Source organism: Diaporthe amygdali (genome assembly GCF_026229845.1).
Source record: "Diaporthe amygdali strain CAA958 chromosome Unknown NODE_5_length_1802954_cov_64_987939, whole genome shotgun sequence".
NCBI classification, from domain to species: Eukaryota; Fungi; Ascomycota; class Sordariomycetes; order Diaporthales; family Diaporthaceae; genus Diaporthe; species Diaporthe amygdali.
In genome coordinates this window covers 1,633,186-1,656,842 of record NW_026517025.1, presented here as the reverse complement: position 1 = coordinate 1,656,842, position 23,657 = coordinate 1,633,186, and the positions used below count along the sequence as shown (strand labels likewise).

General features: G+C 49.1%; 7 protein-coding genes across 7 annotated transcripts; 3 read left to right on the top strand and 4 right to left on the bottom strand.

Annotated features, from left to right (window-relative positions):
* Window positions 1-393: 393 nt before the first annotated feature.
* On the top strand, window positions 394-4,241 carry J7T55_015680 (uncharacterized protein; the record flags this gene model as incomplete). The annotated part of the gene is made up of 6 exons (XM_053139934.1): window positions 394-712; window positions 809-1,025; window positions 1,353-1,944; window positions 2,505-2,625; window positions 2,806-3,300; window positions 3,436-4,241. 6 exons carry the CDS (start codon window positions 394-396, stop codon window positions 4,239-4,241), a joined length of 2,550 nt encoding a protein of 849 aa, XP_052997398.1.
* An 812-nt stretch (window positions 4,242-5,053) lies between these two features.
* On the bottom strand, window positions 5,054-6,885 carry J7T55_015679 (cytochrome P450; the record flags this gene model as incomplete). Its single annotated transcript, XM_053139933.1, has 6 exons — window positions 5,054-5,469; window positions 5,536-6,120; window positions 6,177-6,245; window positions 6,311-6,395; window positions 6,452-6,577; window positions 6,631-6,885. 6 exons carry the CDS (start codon window positions 6,883-6,885, stop codon window positions 5,054-5,056), a joined length of 1,536 nt encoding a protein of 511 aa, XP_052997397.1.
* A 3,032-nt stretch (window positions 6,886-9,917) lies between these two features.
* Window positions 9,918-11,089, bottom strand: J7T55_015677 (aristolochene synthase; the record flags this gene model as incomplete). Its single annotated transcript, XM_053139931.1, has 3 exons — window positions 9,918-10,332; window positions 10,387-10,660; window positions 10,750-11,089. The coding sequence occupies 3 exons, from the start codon at window positions 11,087-11,089 to the stop codon at window positions 9,918-9,920; spliced, it is 1,029 nt and encodes a 342-aa protein (XP_052997396.1).
* Window positions 11,090-11,779: 690 nt separating this feature from the next.
* On the bottom strand, window positions 11,780-12,809 carry J7T55_015676 (uncharacterized protein; the record flags this gene model as incomplete). The annotated part of the gene is made up of 3 exons (XM_053139930.1): window positions 11,780-12,184; window positions 12,250-12,683; window positions 12,743-12,809. The coding sequence occupies 3 exons, from the start codon at window positions 12,807-12,809 to the stop codon at window positions 11,780-11,782; spliced, it is 906 nt and encodes a 301-aa protein (XP_052997395.1).
* A 776-nt stretch (window positions 12,810-13,585) lies between these two features.
* Window positions 13,586-15,451, top strand: J7T55_015675 (benzoate 4-monooxygenase cytochrome P450; the record flags this gene model as incomplete). Its single annotated transcript, XM_053139929.1, has 8 exons — window positions 13,586-13,610; window positions 13,680-13,958; window positions 14,185-14,232; window positions 14,294-14,474; window positions 14,530-14,640; window positions 14,694-14,964; window positions 15,045-15,205; window positions 15,292-15,451. The coding sequence occupies 8 exons, from the start codon at window positions 13,586-13,588 to the stop codon at window positions 15,449-15,451; spliced, it is 1,236 nt and encodes a 411-aa protein (XP_052997394.1).
* Window positions 15,452-15,671: 220 nt separating this feature from the next.
* J7T55_015674 (cytochrome P450) lies at window positions 15,672-19,322 on the bottom strand (the record flags this gene model as incomplete). The annotated part of the gene is made up of 11 exons (XM_053139928.1): window positions 15,672-16,379; window positions 16,430-16,496; window positions 16,572-16,940; window positions 17,391-17,519; window positions 17,596-17,756; window positions 17,814-18,078; window positions 18,135-18,245; window positions 18,298-18,469; window positions 18,526-18,921; window positions 18,973-19,042; window positions 19,251-19,322. 11 exons carry the CDS (start codon window positions 19,320-19,322, stop codon window positions 15,672-15,674), a joined length of 2,520 nt encoding a protein of 839 aa, XP_052997393.1.
* A 738-nt stretch (window positions 19,323-20,060) lies between these two features.
* On the top strand, window positions 20,061-20,993 carry J7T55_015673 (uncharacterized protein; the record flags this gene model as incomplete). The annotated part of the gene is made up of 2 exons (XM_053139927.1): window positions 20,061-20,367; window positions 20,518-20,993. The coding sequence occupies 2 exons, from the start codon at window positions 20,061-20,063 to the stop codon at window positions 20,991-20,993; spliced, it is 783 nt and encodes a 260-aa protein (XP_052997392.1).
* Window positions 20,994-23,657: the final 2,664 nt, after the last annotated feature.

Below are 23,657 nucleotides of genomic sequence, written 5' to 3'. Positions count from 1 at the left end.
CCTATACCCCACCGATGAATTCTATCCAGTGACCAGGACAATCGGGTCCAACCACATTTCGGATCCTGTTCCGACCCCAGTAAGAATCGCTCGGTTGAGAGGAATCCATTACACTTTCCCCGAAGAGGAAAACGATCTCTGGCTTGGCGATGCGTAAGCAGAATCCTTCCCCGGGTAAGCGGCTAGCCGTCGACGATTGCTCATAAAGCTCCTCTCCTCTCTCGAGTCGTACCTAGAGAGGTAAGCAATATGAGCGAAGACAACAACACGGAATGACATAGTAAGGTACATACAAGCAATTGGATGCGTTAGACTCTTTCGGATCCACGAAATAGCATAGTACTCTCCACATTGGCTCCGTTCTATATGATCTGGCACATACCGAAGCCAGTCATGGCGAAGCAGACAGTGGAACTTCCTTTCATTGTCTCGACAGACGTGAAACGGCCGGACAAAGAGACGCAGAGATTCATCAGAAGCCACGTAATGAAGGGCAAGAATAAGGGAAAGTTGCACCACACTAAAGGCAAAGGTATTGGAAGCTCGACCCATGCAAGGACAACAGACGATACTACCGAGACCCCAAAGCAAGGCCCATCCATTTGGGATTATCGACCACTCGGCTTTATCCGGACAAGAGTGGGCTCAGAGCTGGCGTTCGTCCCTTTTGCGGACGAAATCGACTTATCATTGGCAGCCCCTGTCATCAAGTGTAAGCTCATCGCCCTCCTACAGCCAAGTTTTGCATGCTGCTTCCGAGCCCGATCTAAGCTAGTTAACACTATTCAAGTCACATCTATCTCTAAAGCGGCCTTGTTCCCATTAGAAAGCTGCATGGAACTGATCGAGCCACCGCAGGCTTCGTGGGTTGCAACTCTCTGCACTGATGCGGTCTACCTCAATGCCACGATCTTCGCCGTACAAGTCTATTTCGACTTGCTGGCCGGTCGTGAATTGGAGCCTGTATCACCACTAATGCCAACATACACTCCCTTTTCCAAGACTCTTCGTCTTCTTCGAGAAAGGTTAGGGAGTGAGGACGAAAAGTTGAAATTATCTGACAACACAGTCATGGTAGTCCTGATTCTAGCCTGCCATGCTCATCGGCTTGGTCAGTATAGCACAGCCAGAAACCATCTTGTTGGCCTTCGAAGGATTATAGACATGAGAGGCGGCATTGAAGATTTGAAGACCAGACCCAAACTCCTCATAGAAATTTTCAGGTAAGTGTCCTTGAAGCGGTGGATATGGTTCATGTCTTCTTGGGGATTCAAAAACTGAGACTAGAGCAGGTGTGATCTAGGTATGGCTATTCACTCTGGTGTTGACCCAATCTTTTTCAACGACCCAAGTATCGAGGAGTTTGTGGCGTATCCCGACCAAATTTCAAACCTCATTCCATCCTCATTCCGATTTGAGGAGGAACAACTTGTTAGCAGTCGAAGCCTGGGTGTAACCGATTCCACACTTAGTAAAGCTTGGGAGACCATGCAAATTTTCTGCTCGCTCGTCAACTACGCGGCAGGATCCCAGCGAAAGATATCACAAGAAATTGTCCTCGACACCATGGCATCAGTCATGTATCGCGTGGTTCGCATGAAGTTCCCATCCGACAGCCTGCAGGAGGTGTTGCGCATAGGTCTGTTGGCCTTTTGCTCACATGTTTTCTTGCAGTGGTCAAATGTGCGGCTACCGCACCGTCATTTGCCGACCATGTACCGGGAGTGCTTACTCGAGCTCTGTCGTTCCGAGACGGCCTCACCCCAGACTATGCTGTGGTTTCTGATGGTGGGTGCCATGGCAGTGTTCCCACCGGGAGACACTTGGCTAAAGCCTTGGCTGAGGTTGGCGACGGACATGTCTGACGCAGCTTCTTGGGGTGATGTCCGAGCGGAATTGAAGAGGTTTTTGTGGATCGACTTTGTCCATGATAGATGCGGAGGGGTTATCTATAGCTCTGTTCATCCATCGGTCCTACCCGCTCGTACCAAAAATCACACCGCTTCAGCTTAACTTGGGGTCACCTCCGAGTAGAAGAGACCTTGTTCAGCCGGGGTAAACCCGTCGGGAGTTCAGCCCAGATTGGCTGCGCTGCAAGGGGGTCTGGTGTTCGTGAGCTTAAAACGCCTCGCTTGAAACGTGTGATCCGCGAACCCACTAGTCAATGAGGTCCAGTCAGCTAGATACTTGAGTCGCTTCAAGGCCTAGACCCGTTGCACGACAAGCGAGGAAAACAATGCAAACCCCAATTGGGCATTGCTGTTGAACGTGCAGGACGGTGTGATTTAAAGTTTGGGACTACCAATAGAGTTTGGGGGCTGTTGATCTAGACTAGAAGCAGCGAAGCCGCCCGTTCGAATAGAATTGTGATCCCTCCAGCAAACGTGGGACCATGCAGCATGTATCTAAACAACTCGCTGTTCGGAAGTATATATAGACAATCCCGATTGAGAATTCCTCTTTCCATTGAGCACTGACAAACTCTAATTCGCGTATTCCTGAAGTTTTCGACCATGTTCGCAACCCTTCGCGCTGAGGACCGGGACGGAGAAGTAATTTGTATCTCGAGCACGACTCAGTTACCACAATCTGGCCAGAATCAGAATCACTTCGCGTGCGATAGATGTAGAGTTAAGAAGGTAGGTGTCTTCAATTGCTCAATTCAAAGAATCAAACTAATCGCCGGTCTCGTCTAGTTAAAATGCACTGGGCATAGATTTGGTTGCCAGCGCTGTCGGGATCGAAATCTGTCCTGCACGTACTCTTCTACCTCGCAGTCCAGACAACGCAGGGCTGAGAGACCAGCGACATCACGTAGAAACACGTCGTCGAACGAGCCTACGCCATCAAGCTCCGAGGAGCTCTTGATCGTCCCTAACTCGCCCCGACAAAGTTTGAGACGGTCGCCTTCAAGTCAATCACCAGGACAACCAAACCTGGGAGCTACCAATCATGACCATCCTCCCAGACCGCCGCGTGTGGCGGCAGATGGAGAAGCCCAGGTGACACCGTCGTCATTTCAACTTTCAAAGGACTCCGCCCCAGCATCTGGGGCCCGACTAGGTGGGGAAGACGTAGTCCTGAGCCCGGAGACTCATGACTTGACCTTGCCGGATTATATCGAGTCAAGTCTCCAAGATTTTGACATGGATGAACTCCTTCAAGCTGACATCTCGTTCCCTGAAAATGAGGGCGGAGGATTCGCGCTGGATGGTACTTTTGCGTCGAGTACGTCTCCTGAGGACGATTCAGGGTCATGTGAAGGCACATACGACATTGCAAGAAGTAATACATCCTCAGGTGAGCCCATCTCGTCCTCTCAACCAACACTACCGTGTTGATACCGATACATTTGGTTGGTCATTCAGCTAGAATGACTCCTGCAGCCTGGATCAAAATTCAACAAAGTGGGATTCAATGCTAATCAAGACTCAGATGACATGGATTGGAATTTGTACCAGCATTCCAAGAGGAAGCTTGAGCTAGCAAAGGAGCACCATCCTCAGGAATCGATCAATAGACCGCCAACGAGGGCCTCTTCTCAAGACGTGATTTCTACAACCGCCTCTACGCCCTATTTAGGGGCCATGAGTGGGAATCTGGGAACCGCAACTGCACCGAGTTTCCGTCAATTACGGCAAAGCCCCGCCACTAGGCTGGGGTTGCATTTCAAGAACACATCGCCTTCGCCATCGCCTTGTCGCTGCGTTAGTGTCACCCTCGCTCTTCTCGAAAAGATCCAAGGCTACAGAAAGTCCACCAGCCTCTGTATGGCAGAAAAGGCTTTGCATGCACTCAAAGGGTCCATATCACAATGCCAAGCACTGGCCAGCTGCCGTTCCTGCCGCAGCCCGTCAAGGGTCATGACATTTTCGGTACTACTAGTAGAGAAGATGACAGGTATGCTCGAAGACATGGCTTCTACGTGGGACGAAACGAGTAAAATGTTCTCGGGCCAGCAGGGAATAGCGTCCCATGCGGACACGGATAGCCATGCGCGCGGATGGTCCCCAATCCATCTTGGCCAATATCGGATTGATAGTGCGCAGGAGTGGCATGAAGTATTTGGGTTCTTGGTTCTCCTGCAGGTGCGACGCCTTAGCCGCTTCTTGGATGGACTAGAGCGCCGAGCGGGAAGAGAAGGCTGGGACTCGCACCAGGGCAACTTGGGATCGGTGGCGCTTAGGATACAGGAGCTGCAGGAAGCCTTAGGCGGCATGACAACGGGTATTGGTAGATAAGAATCTAGAGCTGTCTTTCGGATGGCTTTCCAACATGGTGGCGTGAGATAAACTTCCACTGGCTCACGCAATGTGAATGCAACTCTACAGCCCTGCGCCCGAGGTGAGTCGCAACAGAATTCTGGTTGGCACGTGGTAATACTTCCGGACCCAAGCCAAAAAGAGAGAAGGTTGCCGCGCTAATGTTAAAATAGTACCGCAACCTCGGGACCAGATAGACTTCGACTAAGAAAGATTACAGCAGCCAGGCGAAAGCGAGCTACTCCCCAGTATCAGCTTTAGATTGGGCTGAAGCGCGCCCGCCCTAAAGCAATGCTCGGACAGCGCGCGGCACAGTCCCTCGAAAGTCTGCGCCCTCGGGGAACCTGATTCCCTGTCCTTTCTACCCGTAATGAGCTTGCAGGCCGTCGCATCCCGGACCCAGCCACATACCGAAAACTAAGCTTTTGGGGGCCCGTTTCAACTTGATGGATCAAATTCCTGCTGCTGCGAAAAACAAACAACCGGTGTAAGCGCGAACATACGCAGCTCGTAGTAGTCCACGCACCTTTGTGACTATTCTTGCCTGGCATGCCTTTTCTGGGAGCCTGTTGTGTGTACCTCGGCAACTCTATCAAGACCACGCCACTATCTAAATTGTGCTTTCAATGCAGAACAGACCGTGGACAGCCTTGACAGCCGCGTGAAACATATATCAAACCCTATGCCAGTGCTCTTAGGCGAGCACGAACTCGATGGGCGAATCATCCAACCATGTGTAAAGTTTCAACCGCCTTCGATTTGCGCCCCTAGAGAAATCTACCCTGACTTCCCTACGATCGCCGTTTGAATTCCACCGTAGCTGCTGGATGTGGCAAGTACTGTGTTTCGACCCGCAGGCTTTCTGGCCGGTCTTGACCTTTAGAAAACCGGATGTCATAGTTTCGCAGGATGTAAGCCATGATGGCCTTGATCTCTTGGGCAGCAAAGAATCGTCCCGGACATGCGTGGCGCCCGTACCCAAAACTCAGTGACTCGGGATTCGATGCGACATACTGCGCACGACCATCCATCTCTGGTCGCTCTTCTCTAATTTTGGCAAAGCGGAAAGGATCGAATACCCCCGGACGGGGATACAGGGACTCGTCCATCGTTATAGCCTGCGTCGGAATGCCGATTGTTGTATTCGCCGGGATAGTGAAACCCGAGGACAATGTGAACGGTTGATGAATCACACGTTCGAAAGTGACTGCAGCAGTCACAAAGCAAGTCAGCATAGCTCCTTGTTCTTCGCCGCACTTGGAATTCAACTCACTCAGTAGTAAGGGGTTAAACCTCTGACTCTCCTTCATGAAACTGTCCATCTTTACCATTTTCAGAAATCCGGACTTGTCAATCAAATCATCGCGGCCAATGACGCTGTCCACTTCTTGCCGCAATGGTTCGATAAATTCGGGATGCTCACACAGGTCGTAAAGCAATTGTGCAGGTGCTGCTGCACTAGTGTGTATAGCGGCAAAACTGACTTTCAAGAGGATTCCGGCCAAAAATTTGAGATCCTGCTCCTCTCCCTTGGCTTGCTCATCCATCCAACACAGCAGGTCCATCGCTTTCTCGCCCGTCTGCCGGCGGCTTTTGAGCAAGGGAATAGCAGCAGCTTCTGCCGCTGCATAGTGCTCTCCAATTTTCCGAATCTCGGGGATAAAGCGTGCTACCAATGGCTTGAGGAACTCGGGGTACTTTTTGATTTTCTGAGCGCCGATGAACCCGTCAATGGCAAAGTCAATCGACGACTGAACCCATTGCTTATTGTGGGACAAGGTTGTGCCGCCAAACATGCAGCTGGAAACCCTCGCCACGATCTGTGTCAATATTGGCACTACTGGCACAGGCGTCCAATCTGCACATCTCGGCATCAGAAGCGTTGTCCAGACACTAATGGAGGGGATAGCTTACCCTCGCATACAGGGAATAAGTCGGCGAAAGAGTCAACGATTTCCTGTTGCACTCCCGGCATCACGTCGGCTTCGCAAGATTAGCTTTGAAAATCTGGTCCGCTGTGCAGAATCTTGAACAATCTGAGCACGCACCGAGGTGATGGTTGAGTTGTGCTTTGACAACTCGGGGATGCAAGGTTGATCGACTACCCATTGTTGTATACTTGCCCTCGAACATCTATTTGATTCAATCAGGAAAATTTCGATAGCACTCAATGGTTAGGGAATTCTTACCTCAATGAATGTAGCAACGAAGTCCACCTCATCAATCGGGGCTGTCTTCAACTCCTCAAGATACTTGACCGGTATCATCAACCGTTCTCCAAGAGGGCTAGGGACGTAGAAAAAGCCGTCCACCGACTATGATTCATCAGTCATGTGTACCGCAGCAGAATTGTGTATCTGTCACGTACTTTTCTGTAGCCTTCCTCAAGGAATTCCTTGGCATGTTCGCGGAAGCGCTCGCGATTTGTGTGGATTTTCTGCTTGTCACTGCCGCCCACCACCAAGACTCCGGAGGCCAGCTTTTGAGCGCCCTTGCGGTTGAAGCCATATAATAGCAAAAATAAGGCAATTGAAAGGGCTAAATACGCGGTAGCACGGTTGGGGTATTCCACAGCGTAAACGCGAGCCAGGCTCGGTGCGAAAAAGGTGTCATTCTCGGCCATGGTCCAGGTCTCTCTCTTGACGGTTCAATTGAACAAGACACCTGTCGAAGGGTGAAGAAGGGCGCTGCCGGGACGCACAATTCTAATTTGACAGTGTTCTGGTAGTAGACAGACCAGTAGCTGCAGTTATGCAAAGCAAGGCGGCGAAGCCATTGTCGGCCCCGAGAAAGTCAAAGCTGCCACTCAACGTTCACCACCCCGGCACGCACTCAAAACATGCAGCCGCCGATTGGCTCGGTCGACCCCACAGCCCAATTAGGAAGTTCACCGAGTCCACAATTCTGGTCATTTGTGTCAAGCTGCACCAGATCTTGAGAGGGAGAATTCACTTATTTGGAAAACCTTATTGCTGCATCGATGCAGCTAATACAGTTCCTCAGCCCTTTGTTTTTATATGAACATGAAAACATCGTCAACATTGCTATTTTGATCACATATGTGCTTGCCTCAGAAATCCTGCGCCCATCTTCCGGATATCGTTGAGTCTTGTCCATCCTGAACAACAAAACAAGACAATCGCTCCAGGAAAAACTGGGCCCGATCTCAAAATGGGAGGAGAACCATTGAAATTGAGTGAACTTCCAGAAGGACATGATCCATTTCAACCCTATAAGATCGAGAAGTTCGACGATGGCTTGAAATTCGATACTCTTCAAGTTCATGCAGGGCATAGGCCCGACAAGGAAACACATGCCCGGGCGGTTCCAATTTACAACAGCGTGGTATGGAACAATCAATTGCCAGATTCAGTGCCCGGGGAACTTGACTGACAATTTGACCTAAAGTCGTTCATATTCACGGATAGTGCGCACGCCAAACGCGTGTGCGCCACCGAGGAGGCGGGATACTTCTACAGCAGAGTTTCCAACGTAGGTCAAAGCCTTATCTAGAACTTAGAGCACGCCGAATCAGAGACTAACAATTCACTTACTAGCCAACGGTTGCGGTATTTGAAAAGCGAGCAGCTGCCCTTGAGGGAGGTACAGCGGCTGTGGGCACGGCCTCTGGGCAAGCTGCAATTTTCAATACCATCATCTGCCTTGCGGGGGCCGGTGACAATGTAGTAGCATCAATCAACCTATACGGCGGCACTTACAGTCTCTTCAAAACCCTCCTTCCGCGCCTGGGTATCACGGTCAGATGGGCCAAACAGGAGACGAGAGAGGAGTATGCGAAGCACATAGATGAGAAGACCAAGCTCTTTTTCGTGGAGAGCATCGGAAATCCTCGCTGCAGTATTCCCGATCTTCAGGGTTTAGCTGATGTCGCTCACGAGAACCACATTCCATTCGTGGTAAGTGCAATACCGTGATTAGCGATCGGAAATTGTTCTTGCGTTCTAACGCCAGCATCAGGTTGACAACACTTTCGGCGCATGTGGTATATGGTGCAGGCCTATCGAATTTGGTGCCGATATCATCTTGCACTCAGCCACGAAGTGGATGGGCGGTCACGGTACCACTGTCGGCGGCGTCATTATTGACTGCGGAACATTTGACTGGGGCGCGGCAGGTCACCGATTCCCCAAGATGATTCATAAGGACGGCCCGATGAGCTTTTCCTACTGGAAGGCATTCGGTAATATTTCGTTTGCCATGGCAATGAGAATCGACATCTTGATGGAAGTCGGGTCGATATTGAGCCCGGCATCAGCGCAGCAGCTGCTAATCGGGATGGAGACATTGAGCCTAAGATGTGAGAAGCATGCCAGCAACACTATAGCGGTTGCGCGCTTCTTGGAGTCGCACCCCAGAATCGCGTGGGTTAACTATCCAGGTATGTGGTTTTGACATGAGCTCGTCCATCTGGTTAGGATGGAGAGAAATACTGACCACCTCCATTGGCAGGCCTTGAAAAGAACCAGTACCACGAGAATGCGAACAAGTATCTCAGGAACGGCTATGGAGGCGTGCTTTCCTTCGGCCCGAAAGGCGGAGATGTTGCAAGCAAAATGCTTATGAACTATGTCAAAGTCATCTCTCACCAAACAAAGTAAGTAACTGGCACATTGTATGTAATCAACTATGTGACGAAGTCTAACCAATTGTTTCAGTGTCGGAGACTCGAAGACACTGGCTACGCACCCATGGAACTCGACACATGTCATCATGTCCGAGAAAGACAGACGAGAGGCCGGAATCACCCCAGTAAGTCAAAGCAGTAGTTCGCTCTGAGTTTGCGAATGATTTCTGAGCTGACTATGTCACGTGAAGGCCTTTATTCGATTTTCGGTCGGCACTGAAGATGTGCGCGATATCATCGGGGATCTTGAGCAAGCACTGGCTGCACTCCCTGAAGATATTGTGAATGCACACGACGAAAAGTTGGAGGCCAAATTTACAGCGGCTACCGCCCCTGTGGCTGACTCTGTGCCCGTCACGAACGGTGATTCTGTGCCGATCACAAATGGCAAGGTAGACTACACTGATGCAGATGTATCGTTGTCAAAGTCAAATGTTCCGCTTGGCCGCCAGACTGCTGTCGGAAATTGGTAGGATTTTGTTCAGATGGAAAGAATGAATTCGCATATATCGTGTAGCTACTGCATGGAGTTCTGCGGGGAAGACGTATCATTTCTTTAGTCACTCATAATGCATTTATCGAACGGGAAGAATAAGTCTAAAACTTTTTCTAAATACACCTAAAGGCTGTCCAAGGAAAGCATGCATTCAAGTTCCAGCTGCGGGTTGAATATGACGTATTGCGCCGAGAATACTTGGCAACTTGTAGGGTAGGAAGAAAAGGAAGAAAAAAAAAGCAAAGGAGAACTACAGAGTAAACGAGCAAATAAAGTCCCTTCTGGATGTGAGCCAGTCGTCGATCTTTTGTATCGCGATACAAAGACAGTGTTGCAAACTGCACTAGCCCAGGGCTGGAACTCTGCAAACCAAAGACTAACTGGTACATCTAGTTGAAGCATTGTTTCTGTAACATGAATATGATCTTAATATGATTTGGGAGTACATATTTACTTCCCACGAGTATGATCTACATAGAATCTCGCAAAAGGAAATTTGAACAGCGATCCAAGGTCAGACTGAGTGATATCTTGGGGTAGTCTCGCTCCATGCCTCATTGCCACTCATTTGATACTCTAAACCCTTCATGAAGGCCCTCAAATTAGTACTGCACGGCTGAGACGATGACAACCTTTTTTCAACAAGTTCTTCATGGACGAACTCCCACTCTCGGCACATAGCCCAAAGAACACGCTTGGATGCTGAATATTCCAAGTTCGCACCAGCAGATAGAACGGAAACGGAGGAGCAAAGTGCTGAGCCTTCTTTGTGGCCCGTCTGGGAAGCCTTCAACTCTTTTTCCCAACTGTAAATATCATTGATGACCGAGATGTGCTTGGAACAGTTCATCTCAATCTCTTCAACACTTTGTAGTTCCTCGTGGCTGACTTGCAATTTCATGCTGAACCGCATCAGAGCAGACAACAGTCTGAAGAATGGTCAAATATTGTTTTCAAGTTCCAGAAGGTTCAGGAGCACTTACGCCTTGCCAACATCCCTTTCACGGTACTTGAAATACTCTCCCAGCTCTTTAATGTCGAGGCGAGACTTGTCGGTTTGTGCCCGCATAAAAGTAAACACGGGTTCCAGTATTTCATCTGCCAGCTCTCTGTCGCAAGCTCGCAATTCTTCCCACAAGTCGTATGTGATCCACTCCACCGGTATGCTACGATTCGGTGCAGCAGTTCCCCTTGAGAGGAGGATGAGCCTTTCGTTGTAGGCTGATCCATCCTCGAGCGACATGTCTTCTAGGAGATCTTTTTCAAGGGCGTAAAGTTAGATCAAGCGATTTAATCTGCATATTAACACCAACATTATTGACTGCAAAATAAACATAGAAACTTACCATCAACTAAAAACAGCAGCGCAAGGAGCCGACAAGCGAAAGCTATCCTGTCGTCCAGCGCAACTGGGAAGTAGAGGCAGGTGACGGTTGAAAACCCCGCGGCAACGAATTTCTTCCTTGCTTTGCCATTTTCAAATGGCCAATGCTTCAGGAAATAGGCATCGACTTCTGCGGCGACCTCGGCCACTCGGGGGTGGATCTTCGGTGTGAAGAGAGGTGCTGGTACCGTAGGACTGGGGCGGTGTGGTTGAGTTTCATTTTGCCCAGGTCTCGCCAACACGTCTAATAACGGTGCGCTGACGGGGATTGAAGGCGACGTGATAGGTTGAAGGGAAATCATTTGAGCAAACTTTCGCAAACAGAAATGCGTTAATGCATGTAGTGGTCCGATGTTACAGTGCCCCGAAGGCTACTTGATATAAAGTATGTGGTCTCTGAGAGGGGAGCACAAAAGAACACTCGTCCTACTGGCACCGGTGAAACTGTGCTAAAGAAAGACTTCTCATAGCATTGGTTTCCTTGATTTCTTGGGTATCGGGCATACTGAACGGGAAATATTGCGAGATGGAGAACAGAGGCCAGTACCAAAGTGGTAATGCACCGAATCGCCGAGGCCAGACTACTACTTAAAACACACAATTCGAACTAACGATCCCCACCCCATTCCAAAATGACCGAAGTCACTACTCCGTATGGAGGAAAGTCAGCTATATGTCTATTCGTGGCTATTAACGACTCAATTGATGGAGAGGGGGGGGGGGGTTCGAGGCCGAGGGACGAAGTCATCACAGATTCAATTGGCATTTGTGGGAGACAAGCTTGGTTTGGGACATCATGGCCCCGTTCCGCCTTGTTTTGAGCATTGGTGTTTTATTTCTGTCGCTCATGGCTCTAAGGAAATGGAAGTAATTAAAATCATCGCGATTGATTGCGACTACGAAGGCTCAGTCTTCAGAGTATTGTTTTTTGTATAGGTTATAAGAAATCTGCAAGAATTCTTGAATCTTCCCGCTGTTATGCATGAAGCATGTCAAATTGTGTCTCTAAAGTCCGTGGCTGCTTGCTGCAGTTGAGTCTCTCGCAAATTATCATCACCGAACCAGTGGTTGCGCAAGTCAGATATTGGACCCTCCAACTCCGTGTATCTCTGGCCCAGAGTCAAAATGGTCCTCCCGTTCCACCGCCCTGGGGCTTGCTTCCATTCCTCAGAGTCTTTTCCGTATGCCGCTACTTTCTGTTCCTCTGACGCGACAGCGGAGTAGACCACTGCCAATCCCACAAAATGCGCCGTGCTTACGGGCAGACCAGCTGCCATAATAGGAGCAGCTAACTCTGCTGGCAAGAGCCCCGTGATGGTCGCGGCCGGAGCCACAGCGTTGATTGTGATTCCTGAGCCGCGGAGCGTTGAGCGCATCGCACGTAGATAGTTAATTAACTGTGTGAAAATTAGCCACCGATTCCTGTCTGCGTACGCGACAAGGGGCTGTCTATATCACCTACCGCTGCCTTTGTCCCACTGTAAACTGGTAGTGACTGCTCTGCCGAATACGCAGTGGCACTTGACGTGATAACAATGCTCCCCTTGATGTCATGTTTCCTCATACTATGTAATGCGAGCTTGACAAAGTTGAGAGTTCCTCGAAAGTTGGTATCAATCACATTGTATGTCGGCTCAAGGAGATTGCCGTGCTCGTCGTATGAATCAGTCAAGTACGACCCGTCCTCACTCTGACCTGCATTTGCGACGGCAATGTGAGTAGGACCAGCACTTGAGAAGGCAGCAATGAGCTCTGACCACTTGCCGATGTCACACTTTTGATAGCGGATATCTACAGGCAATTTCTCTTTGGGCTCGTGGATATCAAGAATGATGACCTTCCCGCCTCTCGAAGCAATAATCTTCGCAGTTGCCAGCCCGATACCAGACGAACCTCCTGTGATAGGCAAAGTCAGGGCTATCCTGGCTCAAATCAGACGTATACGTGAATCATACCTGTAACGATGGCAGTCTGTCCATCCAGCTGCGGTATGTCGCTTTCTTCGATCTTAAGTGTTGTCATGGCGGCAGTCGGCCCGTGTCGAGGAATGATCAGCTTTACAGTTGCCTATATAGTCTTGATGAACGCACGATGCAGCTGAGGAGCTGGTGATAGGATCAATATGAACCTATAAGACGCCGAGATTAATTTGACGGAAATCCTCGGTCCGTTACACAAAGCACCTGGGCAATCTTGAATTGATGTAAGTAGCCAAATAGGGGCGCCATTCCAGGCCTGAGAGATTCGTCTGATCCCAGCCGTGCGGGCTGACTCTGCGAATGCTGTCGGAGTGTTGCCGCTTTGGGCCGTGTCATCATCTTGCGCACCTCTGCGATCTTGCAGAATTTCTAAAGTCCTCCCAATTCTCGACGATATACGTGACAGGGGGATGCTCCCAAAGCACATGCACACATTCCACTTACAGATTCCTGCAAAGCTTCATTGGCCACAAAGGTTGTTGCCACAGGCTTCATCATGAATATCTCGAGCCAGCCGCTAGGCGGAGTCATTCTCTGGGGCTTAGTTGTCGTACGTCATTCTAAAAGAACGTTGAAGGCGGCTTTGCATCCACTGACGAACAAGCATCTAGACAGTCGTATTTTACATTATTGTAAAATGGATCAGTATCCAGAGGCATCCTTTGTCTCGCTTTCCAGGGCCCTTCACGGCTAAGCTTAGCGACGTGAGCCACGCCTGAGCCTTTGATGGGATGTTATGATTGAAGGTTTTGCTGACGAGCAATGGCACATTAGTTCTCCCACTGCAGAAGGTTTCTGGGGGGTCGTCAGCCGTATGAGATGCTGAAGCTCCACCAGAAATACGGTATGTCTTGCACAAATTCATGTCCGAAGTAGAACGTGCCTGCTTGGTCGAGGGCTTACAAATCAGCAGGCCCAGTCGTGAGGGTTGCTCCCAACGAGCTCTCATTCAACACCGCCCAATCATGGAGGGACATTTACGAGAAGAGAAAGGGCCAAGAGACTTTCATTAAAAGTGACTTTTATGACGGTGGAAATTTCGCAGCTGAAGCGCACTCGATTGTGAGCGTGCGTGACCCCGACGAACACGCTCACATGCGAAGATACCTCCGAGAAGCTTTCTCGGACCGCTCACTTCGAGACCAGGAGCATCTAATCTCTGAGGTCATTGACCGCTTCATAGAGAGGATAGGTGAGAAGGGAAAAGACTCATCCGGAATAGACATAGTAATGTGGTTTAATCTCGCAACCTTTGATAGTACGTACTTCCCACCTGTATTGCTCCATTTTTCCTGTCTTCCAGAATGGAAGATGTCGAGTGTCCACGAGCAACAAACTTTAGCGCCATGGATCATGAATTTCAACTATGAAATCGCTGTACTCTCATGAAACCTGCTGACTTTGCGACTTGAATGAAGTCATTGGCAGTCTAGCCTTCGGCCAGTCTTTTGACGGGATCAAGTCTGGTAAGTAAAGAGCCTCGGAACCTGGAGTCTGAGAGCAAAGCACTCACATTGCAACAATCAGGAACGGAGCATCCTTGGGTTTCTATCGTGGTCAAGAGTCTCCGAATGGGCGCCTTGGCGGATTGCTTCAAGAGATTTCCCCTAATCGGAGAACTGTTTAAGACTGTGTTTTCCGGCCTTCTCAAAAAGCTGATCGAAGACACACGCCGACACGAAGCATACACCATGGACCTTGTGCAGAAGTCAGCGATCCTGCTCGGATATGTTGAACTTCTTGAAGGCTGACGTAATGCGTAGACGAATCAACCAAGAAACTGATCGCAAAGACTTCCTGACGAAGATTCTCGAACATCGGCAGACGGACAACCTCTCTGACGTGCAGATAGCAGCCCACTCCTCGGACTTCGTGTATGTTCATCGAAATACTTATAAGGATTATATTTCGCTAACACTGGCTGCAGAATCGCCGGGAGCGAGACCACTGCCACAGCTCTCTCGTGTATCACATACTACCTTCAGAAGAATATCGACATCTTGCAGGCCCTGCGGAAAGAAATCCGTACGTCGTTCGACTCGTACGAACAGATCAATGATGCTTCAACGGCAAAATTAGATTATTTGAATGCCGTGGTACTGGAAGGGATGCGAATGTACCCCCCACTGCCTTTCCCCCTACCACGTGTTGTGCCACAAAACGGCGGCATGGTCGATGGGCAATTCCTTCCTGGAGGCGTAAGTTCGCTGAGACTCGCCCGCTCCCTTCAATTAAATGTCCTTAAACACCAGTGAGTAAGCTGATCGTTGAGATACAGACAATTGTCTCAACAAATCCTTTCGCAGCTTCAATGTCACCAGACAATTTCCAAGACCCATGGGTGTTTGAGCCTCGGAGATGGATTTGCAAGGGAAATAAAGACACACTGGACGCCAGCCAGCCATTCTCTCTTGGCAGCAGAATTTGTTTGGGACAAAGGTAAGACTGACCAGCTTTCTACCTAATGTAATCCGTTGTTGTGGTTGTATATTTAGCACGTGACTGACAATCACTCCATCACGCAGCCTGGGCTGGTTGGAGATGCGCACAATGCTTGCTAAGATTCACTACAAGTATGATTTGGAATTAGTTGATCCAAAGCTTGACTGGCATGCCCAATCCCAGATGCACACTCTCTGGCAGAAACCAGTTATGAAAGTCATCGTGACGCCACGGCTTGATTGAGGTCTGTGGATCATGAACACAAGATAGTACACGAACAGGTCGGATGAGACGGTTGCTTTGTCTACGCATATTCCCTTAAGTACAGTTCAAATACTTCCAAATATCTAGCTTTTTAATACATGCATGCATCAAATAAGCATCTTGCGCCATTTCCCTTACCAAGCTGAATCGAAAACTATGCTTGTATTCACTGTCTTACTCTTGCGATGTATCAAAGCTTCTATCCGACAGTGATCGTCTGGCCTTCCGGATCTTGATCTGGATTCCAGTGTCCTACGTAGCCGTCTCTCCCGGTCAGATAAGTTCCCTTGGCTTGTTCCTCCGCCGTAGCACGGAATACTGCATGCTTCTTGTTGGTCCACTCTAACCCTTTCCACGTCACGCCTTCCGCGTCAACGAACTCGGCATCCATTTCAGGCCGTAGTAGATATACAATCGAGTACTTGTGCCTTCCCTTTTCGTCTGTGTGTGGAATAATACGATGCAAGCTCGACTCCAAGACGCCTCCAGAGATAAAGCGGAGTGCGTCGCCCACGTTCACCACTGCATGACCAGGCTTGGGTGCGATGTAATACCATTGCTCTTCATTAGGCTTCAGGACTTGAAGGCCGGCAACTTCGGTGAAGACGATAGAAAGACTGCCAGCATCGCTGTGAGCAATTTGGCCCACTTTGTCGGGCTCGACGTCGGCAATGGTGTACTTGAGAAGACCAAGGGCTGTTGGACAAACAGCGTCCTTCCGATGGTACTGTTGGTACGCCAGATTCTCGGTCAATCCCAGGGCAGACGATAGACGAGTCAGAAGGAGGATGCTAATGTCACGGAAAGTTGATGTAGCTTGTTTAAGTGGTGCAAGCCGAGTCGCAATTGCTTTGGGCCCTGGGAACAAGGAATGATCCTGAATCTTGGAGATGGGATGTTCAAAAAGCTAGACTCTGTCAGTCTCAACTCTTGAGATAACAAATCGTCTCGCCTTACCATCAGTCCCTCGAACCCATCTTTGACCCCTTCCACTGGCCCATTCCCGTGACCCGCTGGCTTGTATCTAACAGTTGGAATTAAAGTAAGCTTACGTTTTCGACCTGGGGTTGGCAAAGCCTGTCAAGAAATACAAACTTACCCCATGACTAGATTCTCATCGTGGTCTCTGTCTACGAACCATTCAAGCTTGTCTTCCTGGGAAAGATCGAAGAAGCTCTTAGAAAGCGAGTACATTTCTTCCACATCTTTCATTACCTGGCCCGAGGCGACATCTCGGCAGTCGAGATAGAAAAAGCCGAGGTCAGTGCAGGCTTTCAACAAATTCTCTTTGGCGCTTTCGTCCCCATCCAGAAGACCTTGGAGTGATACAACTCGCAAATCAGCATCCTCCTTGGCAACCTTCCCTGGCAATACAACTGGGGAAGCCATAACGGCGGTCGGTACAGCGATTACGCGAAGCGAGTACCGGGTTAGAGGAGGGAGGTCCAAAAAAGTTGGTTCAATATTGCTATTGTCAACACGTTTGTGATCATAGATAAAATTTTGATAGAGACTTGACAGTTAGTGTGTGGTGCGTTTTGGTCGTATCCAGCGCATGTGTAATACTGTGAAACGCCTTCTTGGCTGTTTCGGGGCGATGTAAATAAGCTCGGAAGATTTCCGTTTTGAGATGTTCCGTATCTTCCCATGGGGCCGAACACGCTAGCAGCGCCCGGCTCCCACGCGCCACCTGGAATGGCTCTGGTTTCAGGTGTGCGAGTCACTCAAAGCAGCGACGGGGTTGGTGTAATCTGAAAGTATCGAATTTACACGGACGGCGTAGCGATGTGGTAGTAAATCAACAACTATGTTGGCTCGCTTGCAAATAATTACATCCTTCCTCCATGGATTGAACGTCTCTCATCAGTGTATGCATTTGTTGTCGACCTACATTCTAGCCGGACGAAATCTTATATACATCGCAGGTTTCCTCCACATCACATGCATTTGGCTTTGCTCCAGCCAATTCAAATCCGCATCGCGAAGCTCTAGGTCATAGGCAAAATGAAGTTTCGCCATGATCAGATTGATCTCGACCATCGCAAAACTGTGCCAATGAAGTGAGAAAGAATTAGCACGCGGTTTTAGATTTGAAAAGGATGATGACGAAGATGTTTACTCACTTTTTGCCGAGACAGCCTCGAAGACCTAGAGAAAACGGCTGACTTGCTTCGAGGTTATCTTTACGGGCCGGATCAAGCCATCTTTCCGGCTTAAAGACATATGGATCACGGAAATTTCTTTCGTCGTGAGTGACGGTCCATGCACTAGTGTAGACCTCCACCTGCGCGAATTGTGTCAGTCAATACGTATTGCTGAGGATCATCACTGAATCACTTACTCCCTGGGGTACCCAATGTCCATCAATGGTGGTGCCGGGGCAGGTTCGTGGAAACCCCTGTGATCCTGGCGGGTATATTCTTAAGCCTTCTGAGATCACGGCTTGCAAGTATGGTAGCTGTTGTGCAGACATGGCTGTAATCTCGTCTCCATCCTTATAACGTCCCCGAACTTCCTGTTGCAGTTTACGGTAAACCACAGGATTCTTCAGGAGAAAGTACGTGACTGCGGCTAGAAATGTCGATACGGTCTCTCCACCGGCAATACTTTCACGACAAATGTCAGCCTGTCAGTCTCCGCTGCATTAAGACCAAATACGTACACAAGTGTTGATGCGTGAGCTGTCATTTCTTCTTTGCTGACCTCGCCCGTCTTCACCTTTTCCGAGACGTTCGTCAAGAAATCCTCCCGTCCTGAGCGAGCATTAAGCCTCCTGCCACGACGTCAGCTGGTTGTACAGGGTGATTCACCACGAGACTACTAACCTCGCCACCTTTTCTCGGCTGTAGCCTGAATGGCGATCACGCACGGAGACTGTCAGTCGGGGCAGGCATTTGCGTCCGATGGCTGCAATGAGCGGGTAGCGGCGCAGATTATCCAAGACTGTGACAAAAAAGAGATGCTCCACGATCATCTCAGACCAAAAATGAGGTTTTCCTGCCGAATCAAAGATCAGTGTTTGAATCTTCTCTCAAGTATCAAATTCATATTACCTTTCTCAACGCAGTGGAAACTTTCCCCAAAGGCCATTTCGCCCAAGATATCGAATGCGATCATTTCAAACCATTTCGTCATGTTCAGACCCTTCTCACACGCACCGTCAATACCGAGACGTTGGACAAACTCATCTACACACCTTTTCACAATGTTCTCTTGCTGTGCCAGCGCTTTCGTCGAGAACGCGGCCGACAGCGACTTCTTCATTTGGGCATGCTTCTGGGGGTTTCTCTCACTGCCGACACACAGAGAATCAAAGCCGGATCCGTACATATCATAGAACTCGCTCTTAGTCATGATTTGCCTCCCTCCTGTAGCATGACCGTAAATGTCTCTCCAGGACTGCACTGATGCGAAGGACAGTTCATTTGGAGAGACTCGCACGACGGGACCTTTTGCAGAATTAGAGATTGCATGTCCTTAGACAGAAACTCTGAACTTACCAAGCTTCAGGTGCTGCTCCTGGATCGCGAGATGAAATTTACCGGTCATGGAATGCCGGATTCTCCACAGCTGGTGGACAAGTTAGACTGATTAAGCCGTCCAGGGTATGTCTGGACTCACTAGAGATGAGCGAGCTAACAGCGGTCCTGGAAAGCTTGCCAATGGATGAAGAAACACGTTATAGAGGACATGATATGCCGTATACAGTATGCACTACCTCATGCGTCAGCATGTTGCTAACGAATCAATTCAAAGTATCCACATGACTTACACTTACAAGGGCCAAGGTGGCCGCCACTGCAGAGGGAGACTCCATCCCCAGAGATGAATAACTTCCGGTGACCGTCATGGTCGTGATACTGAACAATAGTTTGCACAGTCCTGTAAATCTGGTTGAGTGGTTGCTAGCTGTAGTGAAATCACCAAAACCCTGCGTCTACCTTTCGGGGCCTGGACCAAAAGGGAATAACGCCGACGTCCAAAGCACCCTATGGAAGCACTTGCGCAACAAATTCTAACGTCAACCGTGAAAAAAGCAATGAAAACCTTCTGGCTGTGTTTCTTGCCCCGAGTCTTCAATTCAATTTTAAATGATATAACAAAAGAAATAATGTAATTGACGAACTACTGCCTACCTCGGTCGAGGTCCCATCTTGGTCTACGTTGTGCCGAGCCGGGGTTGTCTTGCACAACCTTGCCACCGGATGTCAAATTTCCCCCGAGGATACAACGACCCGAGTCGTTGATCAATTCCTTACTCTGCACGGGGTTTTTCTTTCTGGTCGTCAAATGAGACAATACCACATCCTCAGATTTTAACTTACAACACCTAAAATCACTTACGAGCTCTGCACAAAGTTGTTAGAATTTTGTATACGATAGCTGTGTAGGTCCGAGTTTCAAGTGTTTAACGCGGCGCCCTTCCTAATCAAGAAGGACGCTCAGGCAGGCCGTCCCGGCTCGTTGCCAATTTGCGCCAAGGAAGGCCCAAGTGATCGGAAATATCGTATGAGCAACCAGGCTACACTTAACGCGAAAGAACTTCACGCAGTACGCCTGAGGCAATATTCATCAGCAAAATCTCACAATGCTTCTGGAGAAGGTTCAGGTCTTATCACCAACATCAGGCTTCAAGCCACGGCATGTTCAAACCACGATCAATTATTACAAAGACCCCGGCGATGGAACAGAACATGCTCCAAGCATTGCCCGCAAAAGAAGCACATTCACCCAGCCTTCCATTGATCTGGAGACTCTCGTCATGGATATTACTGGAAGCGAGGAGAACTACACTCTCGACAGTCACGGATTCCAACTCTGCGATCATGTAAGCCGAGAAAAGAACTTTGACAATGACGACCGTATCAAGGAGGAGTACTATCCGGAAGTGGAGAGTTTGGTTCGGGAAATGTAGGTCGCAAGACATGCAGACAAGCCTGCCGAGTTGTCACGTTAAACATTCAACTCACTGTCGCCTAGTACCGGCGCCTCACGACTTTTCGTATTTGACCATACAATTCGCCGACCAAACCCCACTGCCGCAGACCCTGATGATGAGCGCCGACCGGTGAAGCGAGCCCATATCGACCAGTCCGAATGGGCTGCAAGAAATCAAGTTACGCGCCACGTTGGGTCGGACGCCCCTCGCCTGCTGGAATCCCGTTTCCAGATCATCAATGTGTGGCGTCCAATAAAGACGATTTATAAGGACCCACTCGCCGTCTGTGACTCCCATTCAGTGCCAGAGACAGACATCCTACCAGTCAAGTTGATACACCCTGGCTGGGTAGGGGAGCCGTGCACAATCCTGCCTAACAAAAACCACCGTTGGTACTACAAAAACAGACAGACTCCCGAGCAGGTGATGCTGTTTAAATGCTACGACTGGAAAACTGATGGGCGTGCTCGGAGGGTCCCACATGCCGCTTTCACTGACCCTGATACGATCGAACAAGAGCCAAGGCATAGCATCGAAGTCAGGGTCCTTGTTTTCCACGAGGACGACGTGAACAGGAATTGACAGCGAGATATGGTAATTTGTTTTATGAACGTAAAGATTTTGAATTATTGGAAGAATTCGGTCTGGGTCATAACACTGTTATGGCAGCTGTGAGGATCGATGCAGCGGACAGCACGCTCGTACGGGAGCGGTCAATTCGAATTATCCGGGCGGGGAAGTATGAGCAGCAAGAGTCACTGAATAGAGCTGAATGGGTGAAAATTCTAACAATTCACCCCTTCGAAATGTTCGAGGTGTTCACAATGTAACGCTCACAGACGTTGACGTAGCCTAATTGAATACATCGAACGGGGTCCTCACATTCCTCACCTCCTTAACCTTGCAGAATCTAACTTTCAATCGTTTTAAAATCTGGCTCTATATCTGCATGTACATGGGTAGGTATGCAGGACTGCGTTATTGTAGTACCGAGGCGACATTTGAGCCCGGTACAACCTTTTTGTTGCACAAATTGCTTAGCTCTCGGTCCGGAGTGCCAACCTGAGCGGAACGCTAGAGTTGACGCTGATAATGAAGCGACTGTCTTGCCATCATTGGAAAGTTGCTGCTCTCAACCAAGTACAGCTGCTTCGTTTCAAGTCTCGCTGTGGCGTCTCGTAAGTTTTCGCGTCCCGTAAGCTTGCATGTCTCTCTCGATCCATGTGGTTAATTCAGGCGATGAGGGTCCGCTGAATTGTCAACTTGATATTCCCGACGAAGCGGCTACTGCACAATACACAGCTTGATTTACTGCTGGCGTGATTCAAACCATTTCGTCATCACGGTTGCTAACCTCTAGAGACATAAACGGGTTTCAAGGTCTCGCAACGTTACAAGATTCCGTCAGAGTAATGAAAGAGGTCAGCTTGCGTTATCTAACGGCCGTGGCACTTTGCGTCACTCACCAGGACCCAGCGGCAGTCAGCGACTGGAGCATGGAAGTCGCCAAGATGGACGCAGTCGAAACAACGCCACTGTCACGAATCCTGTCGCTTCTGCTCAAAATACTTCCGGCGGCTTTTTCTATAGGGGTGTCAGTGTTCTCTCCTTCTTCAGCAACTGCAGCACCTGGGGTTTGTAGGAGGGTCTTTGGGCTCGCGTTACGTAGCGCAATGTTGTTCCAGGATTTAAGTCGGAGCCCATCAACGGCCGGAAAGAGTATGCAAGAGTACCTTTTTTCCCATCAGCATCGTATATTACGACTCATTCTGCTTGATGTAGAGGGGTATTAGAGAAAGCAGCTGGGAACTGGTGGGTGTAGACCGCGTAATTTCACCGCACGAGCAAGTACAGAGACGGGAGACTTCAGCCACGGAAATACCAGATGTAGGGTAGATGCGTCACGTTACATGGAAATATTCCCAGGACTGGGCATCTGACTGCAATATCTTGGGAATACAAGCTGCAGTTTTACACGGCGCGAAACCTGACAAACCAGCAAGACATGCTCCCGGCTTTGGCAGTGGTCGCGAGACACTATTCCCATTAGATATGTATCTACTATGTACTGAGTCTGTGAAAATCGCCCTCTAGCCAAAATCTTTTGTGTAAGCACCCTCCTTCCTACTCAATGATCGCTGTGTCAGACAGAGGCAACCCTATCCAGAGCAGTGGATATGGAGCAACATTGTGGTCTACGGCCGCCGTCGATAACTATACAGATTTTGACTTCAGATCAACGAAAGGAAGGGATATCACATTACTAGTTGGGGTTATACCATATCCTACACCGCTGCTAGTTAATTCTTGAAATACGTTTGGTCGGCCTTCCAGATGTCTGTAACCGCAAATGGGACGTACCTCCAAGAGTTTCAACGTCCTTAACCATACCAAAGGAACAGGACTGTCCGAATTGAGGCAAAAAAGACCCCAGGGCTTTATTAATTGATTTTAATGCCGAGACATCTAACTCGGGGGGGGGGGGGCGAGGAGGGCATGGAGCCGTTGTTCTGCTTGTATGTCCTTGTCGTCGCCAATAAGGACATAGGCTCACGAACGACACAATCGATGGACGCTCCGGCCTAATGAAAACACGTATTTCTACATCAGCCTTGTCGTGTTCAGCTCAAGATCCACCTCACCAATGGTTGATTTCCACAATGCCGACATTGCCACCATTGTTGGATCGCAAATTCGTGGGTCACCTGTCACAAAGCCTTGGAAGTCGTCAATTTGCAGACCCAAAGACCTTGGTTTCTCAAAGCAGTTTCTGGGTCGGTAGGAGACGGGAAGAGGCGCGCACATGTGTTCGACCATAACACCAGATTTGTACGTGTGTGAATCTGTCCCTAGGTTACTCTCGAAGGTCTTGTACCGCGCTTACACTTGTGTATCGGCAAACCGCCAATCTTTGTTGCAAATATCCGATCCGAATTTCCGATGTTGGAGTATTTAGCGAGGCGGACATTTATTTGGTCATGATATTTGGGTGGACAGCGTCTTGGTACTTCATTAACATCTCAGATCAGAAGCAAATTATTTGGTAGTTCTTGACCCAAATAAACGGGAGAAGTTGACGTAAAGATGCATGTATAGGATCTTATACCAGCCATATGATTTTTACGTCCGAACTAGAAGATTATGGCGCTTAAGATGGCGTTGGGAAAAGGCTCAAAAAGTGATCACCCTACACAATTGGCCATAGTGTGGAAAATGAGGTCACCATTGTAATTGGAATTAATTGAA